Source organism: Parasteatoda tepidariorum, chromosome 11, assembly GCF_982258835.1.
Source record: "Parasteatoda tepidariorum strain Cologne lab strain chromosome 11, Ptep-v5.0, whole genome shotgun sequence".
NCBI classification, from domain to species: Eukaryota; Metazoa; Arthropoda; class Arachnida; order Araneae; family Theridiidae; genus Parasteatoda; species Parasteatoda tepidariorum.
The window spans coordinates 39,598,224-39,613,828 of NC_141765.1; the positions used below are offsets into that span (position 1 = coordinate 39,598,224).

Genomic DNA, 15,605 nt, shown 5'->3' on the forward strand with positions numbered 1-15,605 from the left:
TACAGTCTCATCGTTCCCCATTCCATCAAGCTCTCTTTTTGGTAGACTAAGGTCAAGGGTGAAATAGACTGCCTAGACGTTTCAGACGATGGGTTTATTTTAATTTTCTTTTTCAAGTTAGGATTTTCAGTTGATTGTGTTGTAAGGTTTTTCTGTTTATGTATTGATAAATATTAAAAATGAAATGTTTAATCCTTACAAAAGTTGTAAAATCTTCAAAGGCAAACTACTTCATATACCTCTTACTATAGAAAATATTTTTACCCTTTTGTGAGTTACAATACTTTTCTTCAGCAAGAACTTTATTTTACGGATTGATAAAAGTGGTTGAAGATTTATTAATTTAGACATCTAATAAGACTCAATAAGTTATTTGCAACTGATGTTCTACCATTAATTTTATGAAATCTTGACTGTAGTAGAAAGAAATATCAGAAGACTGATAATGATCTAGTAATAGGAAGAAATACTAGAGATCACTTAAAAAAAGTTTAGAGCGATAAAATCAATTTTTTTTTCTCACAAATGTGAGAAAAGTTTGTTCAATTCTTAATAAATTTATTTCACAAAAATTTCCTGTTGAATATCCTTTTCTTAGGCGCATGTAGATCAGATTAGATTTAGAGGATGGGCAGCTCTAGAGAGCAGGGCACATCAACCAGAGCTCTATTGTACCCAAAACCCAAATCATGATTAGCAAGCAAGCCTTATAGCTAAAATAAAGTTTAGCAGACACCTTACAGGAACATCTTGCAGTTCCCAGGTCTTCGTGCAGTATTGCGCTAAATGCTCAAATCTTTGAGCAGATTAGACCTCTCAATCACATAGTATATGTCGTGAAGTCTCCTCTTCAAGATGACAACCTCTACAAAGAGGATTAGTTTCAATAGCCATTACGTATAGGTGTCTCCTGAGGATACAGTGTCCAGTGAGAAGACCAATGATTTTCTTCAAACTGTTCCTGTTTAGCTTAAGAAGCTCTTTTTGACGTACAGTGGGATAGTCACGATTCAGCTCCTTAACTTGTCTCGGACCGTCATTGCTCATTGGTAATTTTGCCATGGAGCTTAAATATAAATGCTGAATGATGTGGGAGAAATTCTCAAGACTGGTTCAGGGCCCCAGAAAATCAGACTGGAGCCAGCTCATGCTTAAGGCGCATGTAACAAGAAGATTATTCCTCAGCAAAATTTCTAGCAGCAAAATTTTATTTATTTTCTGATGTGAAAGCTCACTAATTTTGATTTAAAAATAATAGTGCAAATGTAATGTGGTACAAAGTATCTTCCTGATGAATGTGGCAGAAAACAAAATCTGTAGCACTAACAAAACAACTTTTGACTTTGATGTTTGTTTCGCATAGCAGTGCTGCATCTAACAGAGCTTTCAACTTGATCAGGAAAAAATAGACTGTTTTTCATTCAACTCTTAAGAGCTGAAACTTCATCTTCTCTCTTTATAGAAAAAATGAGAACATGAATTGAAATCTGAAATGTTGTGGGGAAAAATGTGCAGTTGCTCAAATGAAAAATGTTAAAATGGCAATATAAAGGGTTAGTTTAAATTTGACCAAAAAGTAGAACATTGATTCGAAGTAATCAATTCAATTTTATCATTTCATATTAAAGTATTAAATTTTAGTGAAGTATATTTTTAAATTTGGTTCCTTTGCTTAAGTGTTTATTTTATTTGATAGTAAAATTTATGTATTACACAAAGGCCCACTCTACTATTTTTAATGATAGATTCCCAAATTTTTTACTGTCTCTTGATCTTCCATAGTAAGACTTTTTTTCCCTGTTTTTTCATCAAAAAAAAATGCACAAATTTTTACATTGCTTTTTTTAAAAAGAATCTTACATTTTCTCAAAAGTATCTATTTCTTTGCTCAAAAGCTGACTTTACTTAAGTTCTCAATCAATGTAATTTTTAAAAAAAAATCACAATGTGATTCATATTTACGCAATTTTAATATAAAATACGATAATTGTGATTTCTTCTCAAAATATTTAAAATTCATACATCAGTCATATTTTTTTAGTGATTTCAAAATCAAACATCATGTTTCTTATTCACAAAAATTATTTCTATGGATAGAAAGCAAAGTAAGAGTTTTGTATCTAACTTGCATTCCAAAACATAGTTGTAACATCCAAATTCATGGCTTACATAGTTAATTAAAAAATAATCATTTTAGAAAATTTTAAATCATTTTCCTGAATCTATTTTTATTTATTTATTTTTATTACTTCAGAATGATCAAAGTGTGTGTTAATCTGAAAATCTATGTCTTAGTCATCTATAGTGTTTTTCAGTGTTAAAATGTAAGGCCTTTTTTCATAAATCCATGATCACCCCTGTTACTGGTTTCTATTGCTTCTTGTTCCATGGTGTGTAGCGTTTTTAAAAGTGCTTGCAGGTGTTTATAATAGATTTTCGTTTTTTGAAAGCCCTTGAAGGTGCTTTTTTCATTGGGTGTTTTTAAAAAGTGCTTAATTTTCTCTTTTCAAAAGTAACATTTTCGAATAGGTAATGTCAATTTTCGCCATGTCTTATGTAAAATCGTACTTTTTATATTATTCTGTTCAACTTTTTTATAATTCATTCAATTAAGATCTATTTTGATGTACCGGTGATCTTCAGATTATGAAAGCCTCAATCATTTTACATGTTTGATGAAATACTTGCAAGTCCTCATGTGCGTCTACTGAGCTGAGTTTGGTGAGATTATTGCACTCTCATGTGTAACTCTGCTGCATTTTGCAAGATATTCTCAATTTTAGGCTTCATTTTCCATCCTCTGCTATTGAACCAAAACGTCTCGTGATCATTTTATAATGCCTAATATAATCAAGAAAAGAGTTCTTTGTCAGAAACTAGTTACTTTATCATGATCATGCAAAGAAAATTATTTTGTATTTTATTAATGTATATAAAACTTAAAAATATTTTTTGAGTGCTTAAAAAGTACTTGAAAGGTGCTTATTTTTTGTTGAAAAATTTGGCTACGCACCCTGTGTTCTCAATTCAGTTATTTCAATTTGTTGTTTTTTAATTTTGCATTTTTTAGAATTTCTAATAATTTATTATATGTTTAAACCAGTGATGCTTTTGACATTTTCATTTTTACTGCTTCCATATGTTCACACATTTTTTATGCAACTGTGGTTCAGGCTAATCTCCCTCCTATCAAAGAAAAAAAAAGGTTATATGAAACATCATTTTTCACCTTCTAATTCTCGATAGGTTGATGTTTTGGTCCATAAAAATCAGATGTTTTCTTTTTTGTTAAGGTCTATTTGTTAGTAGGAAATGGAGTGAGGCATTTGCTTAGTATGTGCATGGTCATTTGAGAGGTTTAAGAAAAATTATAATTTTCTATGTGCAGTACAACAAGTGGATTGACAAATTTATTGCTTCAATTTTTTGTCTGAAAAAGCCATTAATCCGTTGAATATATTTCGTAAATTATATCCCATTTTTTTTAAGGATGGCATGTATAATAGCATTTACACCTTTATTGAATAAAGTTGCGCATACACCTTATAATTGCGCTAATTTGAACTACATGAATGTCAACTGTATATTTCTATGCTATTGTACTTCTGATAGCCAGTTTAGAAAGTTGGCACCTCTAAGTATTTCAAAAATATTTATTTTCAACAAATTATTGTCCTGCAATGACACACCAAGCATTGCAGAAATGTAACCCAAGAAATGGCATTTCAATAGATTATTTTCATTTTTAGTGCCAATGCATTATAGGTTTTTTAAATTCTGAGTGAATAATCTATATTTGCCTTCTAAGGTTTTTACATTCTTAAGTAGCTGTAAATATTTAAAGAATTAACAGTCTCACTTCTTTCTCAGAAAAAAGATGTTTGTATACAAAAGATGTTTGTATGAAAGTCTTTTTTGCAATATAGTAGGGCAGTTCTTTTAGACCATTTATTTAAGCAAAAGGTAAGTTGTATGACTATCTCAGTTTTTTAATGAAATAAATGGATATCAATAATTATGGATTATATAAGCTTTATTTTACTATTATCAGTAATACCTACTGGTACAAAATCACTTGATTATGCACTATATAGCTATCATCTGTTAACTGTTTTAGAGTTGATAAAGAATGTTTTCACAGAAGAAGTCTGCACACATTAGAAATTATTAAAATTTGAAGTACAACATGGATTTAAAATCTTATATCTATATCTTATTATTCTTATATTATCTATTATCTATACTTTGCAATTTAAGTAATGTTTTCTTTCATTTCTATTAAACATTTTCTTTTCGTTAAGAAAAACCATATTGAACATCCTCATATAACAAAAAGAGCTAATGGTTTCACATATTAAAATAAATGACAAAAAAAGGCAAGATAATTTTTTGAATGAACATGTACTTGCCAGGTGTATGTGTTTCTCTTGAAGCAAGCATTTTACTTTCTTTACTTAAAATTGTAATGTTTCACACATTCTAATCTTATTGCAATAGTTATTCTTCACAGTTATACAATAGAGAACCATTTATCCGGTATCCAGATAACCGGGAAAAATTTTGCTCGATTTTCCCGCCATTTTAAACTAGAACGATTTTAAGCTAAAACGAAAAAAGCTGAAATTGGACTCATCCTTGAAGTTGTAGAAGAAAATGTAAGGAAGGGGAAATTTTTTTTCCCCGTTTACCCAGAGAAGCGTCATTTCCTCCGTGACCTTGAAGGCAGGGAAGGGAGGAATGCTTTATTTTTTCCTTTAGGCCGTCAATCAAACTCAAGGGTGTGGCATGCTGATTTCGTTTTCTGCTTGATTTACGACGGGGGTGGGGAAAATGCATTGCATGCATATCAGTGAGCAGAAAAAGAAAAGAGAAAAATATATTTATTTGACATCGACTAATAAAAATAAAATCTTTTTCTTTTGAATAAATTCTCATTCTTTGGAAGTGCGGTATCAATTGCATGTTTTTCTTGGTGTGGAATCACATCTGCTGTAATTAAAAATCTTGTTTTTATCAACAAAAAAAATTAAAATGAAAGGAGAATTGTTTATTAATTTAAACATAGGATTATTTTATGAAGCAGATTGCAGTTTTGTTTTTCTGATTCCACTACGCTTGATTTTTTTTCTTTTCGCGATAAATTTCGCACTCAATAAATTAATTCTTTTTATTCATAAATTTTATCATTAGGTTTTTTTTTTTTTTTTTTGAATTCCGTTGATCTTGCCTTGTTCTGGGTTTTAATATTTATGCTAGTGCCTTTTTTAACTATCGTTTCGGTTTGATAATTTTCAAGTGTTTTTATTTAGATTAATAAGTTTTCCTTTTATTTTATCGTTTCCCCCCGTATAATTAGGTATGAAATATATTGCGTTATTTAATCATTGGTTTTGTTTAGATTATTTATTTTAGGAATTGTAATTATTTTTAAAAAATAAATATGAGAATTTTGTATTTTTTAAACTTTATTTTCTTGTCTAAACTTGCAAATTTTTTTATTCTTTTAAATGTTATATTTCTACCATTTTTTTTTTCTTTTTAAAGTTAGGAGTACCTTTCTTTTTTCTCTTACTTTATACATTACACTTTTTCCTTGTACTTCGGGTTCGATAAAACATCGATTAACGACACTTTTTGGTCGATCCAGAAAACCGGGAAATTCAGATATCCGGGATAGCGATGGTCCCGAGCATCCCGGATAATTGGTTCTCTACTGTATTAGTATGTTGATTGTATACCATGCAAATTTTTTTCCATCTTATGCTAATTGCTAATAAATTCATATTCAGTTTTAAGCTTGACCTTTTAATTTTTATGTATGCAGATATAATTTTATCTAAAAATAAGAATTTTTTTATGTTTCAGTATTAATTACTTAATTTGTGCATAAGTTTTTATAAAATTATTTTTTAGCATCAAATTGCAGAAGCTGGTAGTTTGACAATTGAATGTGCTTTACCTCTTTTAAAACTCTGGATCAAGCTTCTGTTAAAAGTGTTGGCCCATCCATCATTGAAATCATGTATTAAAGGTTATTCAAAACAAATACATTATCTTTTAGATATTGTTTTGCAAATAGCTTTTACGGACTCCTATACTAGAGACAGTATTTTGGATCTCCTTTATACTCTTGGTGCTGTAAGTATGTGCCTATTTATTTTGTGCAAAAATTAAAAGTGCGGCAGAATCTCAAAAATCCAAATTGCTTGGTGTTATGAAAAGGCAGGGGTCTGTCCAGGCCGAATTTACTACCGTTTAGCGGTACCTTCACAAATTCAATTTTAGGTAAAACGGTAGTTTCACGAGTTCAACTTTAGGAAAAGCGGTAGTTACACAAAATACTTTTTCTTAAAATTTTATTTTTGTATCCCATAAGAAACGATAAATCTATATTTTTACCATGTTTTTGTATTGATTTTTTAATATAATTTTGAATTTTTCACAAATTATGTCTAAATTTTCACAAAATAGGTACCTTTCAGAAAAACCTAGACAGGCTCCTGAAAGGATTTCATCGCAACAGGAAAATTTTGAACTGCACAACTGAGTACCTAATTACTCTTTGATCTGCCAATTCCACTTTTAATTTGTGTCTTCTTACCCATAAGTTTTTGCCTGTAATTGTACTGTTTGCCTGTAAAAGTTCTTAATCGTGCAATAGCATTAATACCTGCGAATTTGAGTAAAAACTTTTTAAACCCTTAACCTATGAAGATTTCATTGCAAATCTAGGTAGTTTTCTAAAATGCTTTTCTGGCATTGTTGCAGTGAATTTCTTTGTAGCATTTAAATTCCCAATGTCTTCAATACAGTAGTATTATGACATGCAAACTGAGTCTCTAGTCGAGCAATTGAGCTTCACTTTTTGACATGCTTGGTTCATGATGATTTCATCAGAAATCCATATGGTTTTGTCGTGCACTTTTAATGAAGTTTTTACTCCAGGCTTCCACATTATTACAAAGTCGCTTATTTTTTAACATAATAGTATTGCGACAGATAAACTTCCACATTTTTTTTTAGTTCAAAATAGATTTAGCTCATTTTTTTTTGCCATGACCTAAAAATAATTGCCTGATTTTCTAAAGTTTATGGATTTTTGAGGTTACACTATACTATCTTATTTTCTTGACATTATGTGGTTTTTAAATATTTTATGTCTACAAAAGCTTATGGTTAGCTAAAATATTAGTTCTTATTTTTGTGTGCAAATAATCATCTAATATTAGGTTAAATTTTATAGAAGCACCAGTTAAGCATCCCCTCAAAGTTTGACAAAAAATGTGTTTTTTTGTGAGGAGGCAATTAAACAGTAATGATTGTAAAATACCGATAATAATCGGTAAAATAGCAATATCAGTGATATGATGTATGTCAAAAATACTAATAATAATATTCATAAGAAATACAAATAATGTATAAAATCTTAAAATTTCATTCAATAGATTTTTGAAATATAATTACAAAAATAGATTTCAGAAATGTGTTTAACTCTTAATAACCACATTTGTGATCTATTTTGTTTTCATGAAAAATGTCAGCACGTTATGACGCATGCAATCAATGAGCAATAAACAAATAAGAGATAAATATAAAATTTAACATATTAATTACAAATTTATTGAGTAAAAAGCATGCTTTCTAGTTAAAATGAAGTTAAAAGTTACCGATGACCAATTTCATTCCTGCATTAGAATTTATAAAATTTGAAAAAGGTTCTTTTTTAAAAAATAATTAAAATTACTGTCAAAAACTTATATTTTAAATTTTTTGTTAAAACAAATGGTGTGGTTTTTTAACATGTCGCTTTTATTTATTAGAAAATTAAGCTTCAATGATATTTAAATTAGTTACAACATTAGAATAATGTGTGATTTGTAAGAAAAAATTGCTTTCTTTGAATTATTTTCTATTATACTTCTATAAGATGCTAGTCCTAGAAACCCAAATAATAAAAGCTTATTATTTCATTGATCATTTGTTAAATGCAAACTTAGTATTAGAGTAATATACATACATTGTATCTTTCTGTTCTACTGTTCTTTCAACCATTTTCTTTCTCCCCCTCTGTCACATGTTCTCCCTTTCCTCTTTACATTATTAACTAGGACTGAGTATTAGAGTAATACACATACATTGTATTTTTCTGTTCTACTGTTCCTTCAACCATTTTCTTTCTCCCCCTCTGCCGCAGGTTCTCCCTTTCCTCTTTACATTATTAACCAGGAATAAGACAAACACTCTTTGCTTCCCTGAAAAAGAGAGTAAAAAGAGGACCTTTATGCTAAACCATTATTTCCCTCATCCTCTTGAATAATTCTTAGAAAGCAAAGCTATTTTTTTACTTTCTATTATTCATTCCCTTTGCCCTCTTTCTCCCTTGTATTTCTTTTTTGTTTCATTTTTATTATCCTGAGAGGGAACTTTTAAATTTCAGCTTGACACAGTTGTGATTGATTAATAAAAACATCTTGTCAAAATTTGTAAGAAATCCACTTGTTTGGACCACTTGTCCAAATTTTTTGAAATTGCAGGGAGGCATTTCATCTAGTTGGGACCCTTGTTCTGCATATTATAGTAACAAGACACTAATCTAAATTATCTAAAAACACTTTATCTAAAATATAGTACACTAAATAAAATTAAATGTTATCTCTTCTGTCTTAATGTTTATTACCGGATTGTGCTCTTTAGGACACTTATCAACCTCTATCTAGATATGCACTAATTGGTTTTAAATACATTGCCCAAACTTACCAGAGAGCTTGAGTACTCATGAGATAAGTGCTAATTTGTATGTGTTTATTGATACTGCATTTTCTCAAAAATAAGGGAATATAAAAAACCCGAGTTTTTAGGTGTTCAAATATATCGAAATAGCCAATTCAGTCACATTCCAGATGGTCAAGCTTATATTGCAAGTATGTAAAGATATTTACGTACACAAATAAAATTAATAAGATGATTTCACTTATTTTTTAAGATGTCACAAAAAGTTCCTTTTTTTTAAATTTGAAATGATTTAAATTTGTTCATGACAATGTAATTTTTAACTGATTAATTAGCTATTTATGATTTTGGGAGTAAAAACCAGCTTTGAAATCCATTTTTAACTAATTTCTTTTTTCCTATTCTCTACTAAGTGGTTTTGTCTGTATGTTGATGATATATTATACCCTTGTGAATAATGTTTGCTCTTAATGATTAACTGAAATATTTTAATTAAATTCTATTATCAGTGAAAAATATTTCAAATTTGTGATATCTTTATTAAACCATAGAAAGTTTAAGGACTTCGTATAGTGATCCATAGCACATTATTTTGACATACTGATCACTATCTGATAAAATAAAAAGTTTTAATTATCAGAAATTTACATTGTTTCTATTGGAGGCAGCCACTTTTTTTTTTTATTCTTCTCTCAAAGTTTAAAGAGTTTTCTGGTCTAGAAATTTATAAGGATTGAGAATTTATTATATCTTGTTTCAATATTTTGTACTTTGAGTTAGTTATATGTGGGTGAAACTCTTTTGCCTGGAAATTATGTGATATAGTTGATAACTATATTGATAATGATATTGATAATGATATTATGTGATAAACACAATCGTCAGACTGGTCGTTCTGCATTGTTGAGGCTCTTGGAAGGTGCAGGAGACAATCTAGCATTTTAATGATGACTTGTCAAATGATAATTTGTTTCGACCAGCCATCGCTGGGAATCGAACCCGGATCACCATCGTGAGGCCAGTGCTCTTATCTCAATCTAAAATGAGAAAAATGCAAAAATTCAAATTGAAATTGCAAAAATTCTACAGAAGTATCATTACTTATTGTTACTCACATTTACTAATAAAATTTGTATCTTAAGGTCTGATTATTAGGAACCTTTTTCTCAAATTGTTTTTCTTTATTCAGTACATTAAATATCATTGCAGGTGATTCTTGTTTCTAATCTTTTATTATTTCATTTTCAGATTCATTTGTCCGATAATAACACTGCTAACTCATCATTTTGGAACAAATGGAATAAAAATAATGACTCTAATTTTTTTTCAATATTACAAGAAGAAACATCATCAGAATTTGCATGGTTAGCATTCAGTGTTATTTGGTCTGAATCAAAACAAGAACTTATGCAAGCTTTGTGGAAAAGAGTTCAAAATGAAATATACAATGATGATAAAATCAGTATTTCCCTAGCCATTAAAGTATATTTTTATTTCATTTACCTTACTTTCATATGTGATCTCTGTTATAATTGTTTTTTAACCTAAAATAAAATTGCTCCAGAACTTGAGAAGTAATTACAAGTCCTCTATTTTAAGTTGCTAAAAAGTCTCATGATGACTATAAATATTCGCTGAAATGTTGTTCATAAGCAATCACTGCATTTTTATAACAATTATTTGAAAATATATAGTATTACCATGCACATACTATCAAAATCCTTTGAAATTAATGTCATTAAAATCAAACTTCCAGCTTTTAAATTGTAATATTGATTTTGTAAGTTAATTTTTATTTATTGATTTCGATAATATTTTCCAATTTTAATAATAAGTTTTATTCTGATAATGTTGACTATTTTCAATAATGCTCTTATTTACTATTTCCCAATTGTTATTTTGTTATGTTCCCAACTTTATTATATTTTTATAATGTTAGATTAAAATTTGTATTCTTATTTAAATTCAGACTTATTTAGGTCAGTATTTAAAGATATAAGAGGGTGATTACACAAGGCTTCTATGCCACTAATTTATTAGTTGAAAATGTCTACGTTAGACACAACTTATATAGATTTATCAAGCTTGTAGGGTCCAAGCAGGGTGAATATTATTTTTAAAAAAAACTTTAAGATGCTTTTTTTTTAGTTTTTTTTTTAAAGGCACTTAACGGTGCTTAAATTTCATTGTACTTCAATAATACAGTATAGTTACATGAAAACATAATTTTTTTACTATATTCTTCAATTACATTATCTGGAAAAAAGTATCTGAGCAGTCAATAAAATCATCGGCGTGTGGGTTTCGATGTTTTTAATAGTTTGACCTTTAGGTCCAGTGCTAAATTCCAAGATGTATGTGATTATTCAGGACAATACTGCTGTCAGAACTCCATGGCAATATGTCAGGAAGGCCCATTTCTCTTCCAGTAGGGTAACTACTCTGTTCACACATAAAGATTTGGACAGTTGTGGTTTTTCAAAGTGGTTATTCGAAAACTAGACTAGCTTTCTCAGAGCACTAATCTAAATCTCATGGAATACCTTTAGGACAAATTAAAACCCTGATTTTGTAACCAACTGAATTGCAAATACTTACTGCACACACATCAGCTGTGATGCATGCCTAGGAATCAATTCCTGTAGCCACCTGTTAAAAGACTGCAAATCTCTCCTGACACGTGTAAACTGTCAATAAATGCAAAAGGGGGACCAAAAACATAGTAATATATGCCTCAGAATTCTCTGAGGTCACACCACTGAAAATCAGGATATTTTTGACCAGATAGTGTAATCACTGTTATTAATATACTATCAACAATATCTATAATTTATTAGCTATGTATATCATTCTTCGTTAACATTTATGTCATAAGACAGGGGTCTGCCCAGGCCTAATTTACTACCGTTTAGCGGTACCTTCACAAATTCAACTTTAGGAAAAATGGTAGTTTCACAATTTCAACTTTATGAAAAACGATAGTTTCACAAAATACTTCTTATTAAAATTTTATTTTTGTATCCCTTAAGAAACGATAAATCCATAGTTTTACCATATTTTTGTGTTGATTTTTCAATATAATTTTTAATTTTTCACAAATTATGTCTAAATTTTCGCAAAATAGGTACCTCTCAGAAAAACCTAGACTGACCCCTGTAAGAGTTGTTTTTTCCTCATTGAATAATTCTTTATTTGGAAGCAAAATTTCTTATATTCAGACACATTATAATGAGATTTTTTATATCTTAGAGAATTTTATACACAAATTTTTCTTCGTCTTTGGAGCCACAATTTCAGTTTCAATGAGTATCAAATTATGAGTTTTTGTAAATATAAATTTTTAGATAAATCTTGCTTGCAATAATTCTGAAACACTGCAGTAAGGCTCTTTTTGATAAGGTCTTATTTTTGCATGAAATAGGGTTTGTGTTTGAATTGTTATTACCTTGTTTGTTTGAAAGTAAGCTCTTAAAACATTATTTTTCTAGTGTATTACATTGTAATCTTTCTTTTTTTTAAATTCTTGCAAAGATACAGTTGCATTTTTTCCTTAATGCTCTGAAGATATCATGTTACTGAACTAATACAACTACCCCTATTTTTGAATAAATAGGGATCATTTAAGATTCCCAATTTTTGATTTGTCTTAGCTTTTTCTTCTTATTGCTGAGTTGGTTAAAATGTTTGTCCTTTTGATTCTTTACATTCATTTTATCTTATTATCATTTTTAACTACCTGATGAATAATGGCACAACCATTTTGAAACATATAGTTCGTTTTATTCTGTTATATGGTGTCTTAAGAGTTACATATTTATGTATTTCACACAAGGTTTGTATTTCTTCAAAGAAACATTGTTTTCAAAAATTTATAAATTATGTTGGCTTATTCTACTTATTTCAGTTTAGTGTATAAATATTTTTCTTTATTTAGAAGTCAGCTCTTTTTCTAAAAATTCCACTTCCAACTCCAGATGTTCTCCCAATTTATAGATGGAGTAAACAAATAATAGCCACTCCTGTGTCTCACCCATCTTTGCCAATAATGTGGCAACAGTTCTTTCTACTCTACTTTCAAAGAATTTCTTTAGAGTAAGTAAATCCAAAGTACACTTTTATTATATGTTTATTCATTTTTGTTTATATTTGCATACTAGATACACTAAATCATTAGATTTGTACCCACCGAGAATATCGGAAAAACCGGGAATTGTCAGGGAAAATGAGATATGATAAAAAAGTAAGGGAAATTTTTTTTTTGCCTTTAATTTTCCCCAAAACTGGGAATTTGACAACCTATCAAATTGTGCGATTTTACTCTACCTTAATTTGTGCTTGCACAATAGGGGATTTAAAAAATAATCAACTTCTTCCGATTATTCTTAAGCGTTTCCTGGAGTGATGTCAAATGAATGTCCTAGTTAAGTAACTTGAAACTTCTGCCTTGAAAGTATTGACTTGTTAGGTTTTTTTTTAAATCCACTTTTGTGTCTCAATTTTCGCCATCCTTAATTTATTTTGACAAATTAGTACTTTATAATTTCGGATAATACATTAATTATTAGAAACAAAATATTTTTTATTGTCTACTATCATTCTTGATATTTTTCTATTTTTTACTACTACTATACTATTGTCTACGTCATTGTCTTTTATATACTACTATGTTTATTATCTGTTAAAGTAGCAATATTTTTATTAGGGAATTCTGATTTCTCAGAGTTGCGGTATCATTAGTAAGTTTTGCCTGATGTGGAATCACATCCGCTTTCGTTAAAAATCGTTTGCTTCATAATATTTTTTTCTGTTTGGTTAAAAAAAATAAAAGCTGAAGATTATTTACACATAAGCAATATTTTATGAAGCAGATTGCTGCTTTCTCTTTTTACTAGTGATACATTTCAAGATTACAAGATCCAAAGATAAAAAATCAATAATTATTGATCAATTATTCTTCACATCTAATTTTTTTTATCTAATCTATTATTAGTCTTTTATTACTATGTTGGTTGTATTCCATGTAGATTTTTTTCCCTCTTATGCTAGTTGCTGATAAATTCGTGTAGTGTTTTTAGCATGACCTTTTAAGTTTTATGTATGCAGATATAATCTTATCTAAAAATAAATAAATATTTGACATGTTTTAGTATTTAATTACTTAATTTGTGCATAAGTTTTTTATTACATTTTTATTAAATTCGTTTTTAGCGTCAAATTGCGGAATCTGGTAGTTTTAACAATTAAATGTGCTTTTATTGAAAGAATTTTTCAAAATAAAATTATCATTCCCTGGTCACAATAAAATTTGTACTTAATGAAAATTAGTTCTTCATATTTGTAAATTTTATGATAAAGATTTTATATTTTATTCACTTGATTGCATTATATCCTTTGTCCCAGGTTTTAAAATCAAGTTAGCACTTTCAACTTTCAATTCCGTCTGTTAATTTTTAAGTGTGGTTCTTATTTAATTTGATTGATAGGTTATCATTGTATTTTAGAATTTTCTTTTAATTAGGTATTAAATATATCACGTTTTTCATTCGTTATGTTTTATATTAATTTGGTGATTTTAATAAATGTTTTATATTTTTTTTATTAATTTCTCATTTTACCATCATCTATATTATATAAAACGCTAATATGTATGCATCAATAAAAGCGATGATATTTCTTTTCTTGCATTGGCAACAGTTTTCATTTTTAATTGAAGGCCTTTTGTACAAATCTCTAAACTTTTTTTCGTATTTATCCACATAATTAAGAAGTTGTGAACTTATTACATAAACACAATAGCATTTGTCCTCGATTCTAACCAAATATGGGTGTGCCACATCTCCGATTGTCACTGAGAAAAAAACGATTGGTTTGTTTTGAGTTCTGAAATAGTTCCTCTTCATTGGCAGAAATGAGAAATGTTATGCTATTGCTATTTTATTTTGAGTTGAGCGCTTTACTATTCCATGTTTTGTTATATTATTAGATGCCGTTTTATTATTTCATATTTTAAGTTAAATTTAATGAGAGTTAAATTATGAATCTTAAATTGATAAAAAAAAATTTAGATTTAGCTAAACCAGTGTATAGCCACGGTCAGTTATATGTTGGTCAATCAAGGGTGAAATCCTTCAATTCTATAAGTGTTATATTGCCAAATGCCCAAATTAACAATTGTGTTTTTAAAGAAATTCTACAACTTCTATCCAGCTACTTCTACAACTGCTTCTTGAAGAACTTGGCTCATTGATTAAAAATATTGTTCTAATTTTACAGTACTAACTTTACTTCTACTTACATTATTGCTATGACCCTCTTTCATTACATTTTACAACTTCATGCTAAATTTGAGGACTTTAAGTTGTTTTGTGGTTGAATACTGACATTTAGAAATGTGTACATAAAAAAATAATATTTAGAGGTTAAGAGTTGCCTCAGAAAAATTTGAATTGAACATTGAATTTAGCAATGGAAACAATCGTTTTTGTGAAAAATTGAATTGTATTGTTGACATCAAAACTAAAAATATTGTGTTTCAGCTTGACAATACTACCTTAATTTTTACTTATATAATTACTATGATCCTTTTTTATTTTTCTTTATATATTTATATATATATATATATATATATAATAGATATATATATATATATATATAATAGATATATATATATATAATATATATATATAATATATATATATATAATATATATATATATATAATATATATATATAATATATATATATATAATATATATATATATAATATATATATATAATATATATATATATAATATATATATATAATATATATATATATAATATATATATATATAATATATATATATAATATATATATATATAATATATATATATATA

At 28.2% G+C, this 15,605-nt stretch overlaps 1 protein-coding gene across 3 annotated transcripts in view; it reads left to right on the forward strand.

Annotated features, from left to right (window-relative positions):
- Positions 1–15,605, forward strand: part of Epg5 (ectopic P-granules autophagy protein 5) — a 175,310-nt gene that overhangs the window by 76,323 nt on the left and 83,382 nt on the right. For all 3 annotated transcript variants that reach the window (XM_087155460.1, XM_087155461.1, XM_087155462.1), the window contains 3 exons: positions 5,914–6,138; positions 9,979–10,212; positions 12,665–12,822. In XM_087155460.1, coding sequence (XP_087011586.1) covers positions 5,914–6,138; positions 9,979–10,212; positions 12,665–12,822 — 617 coding nt within the window. The remainder of the gene's footprint in view (positions 1–5,913; positions 6,139–9,978; positions 10,213–12,664; positions 12,823–15,605) is intronic.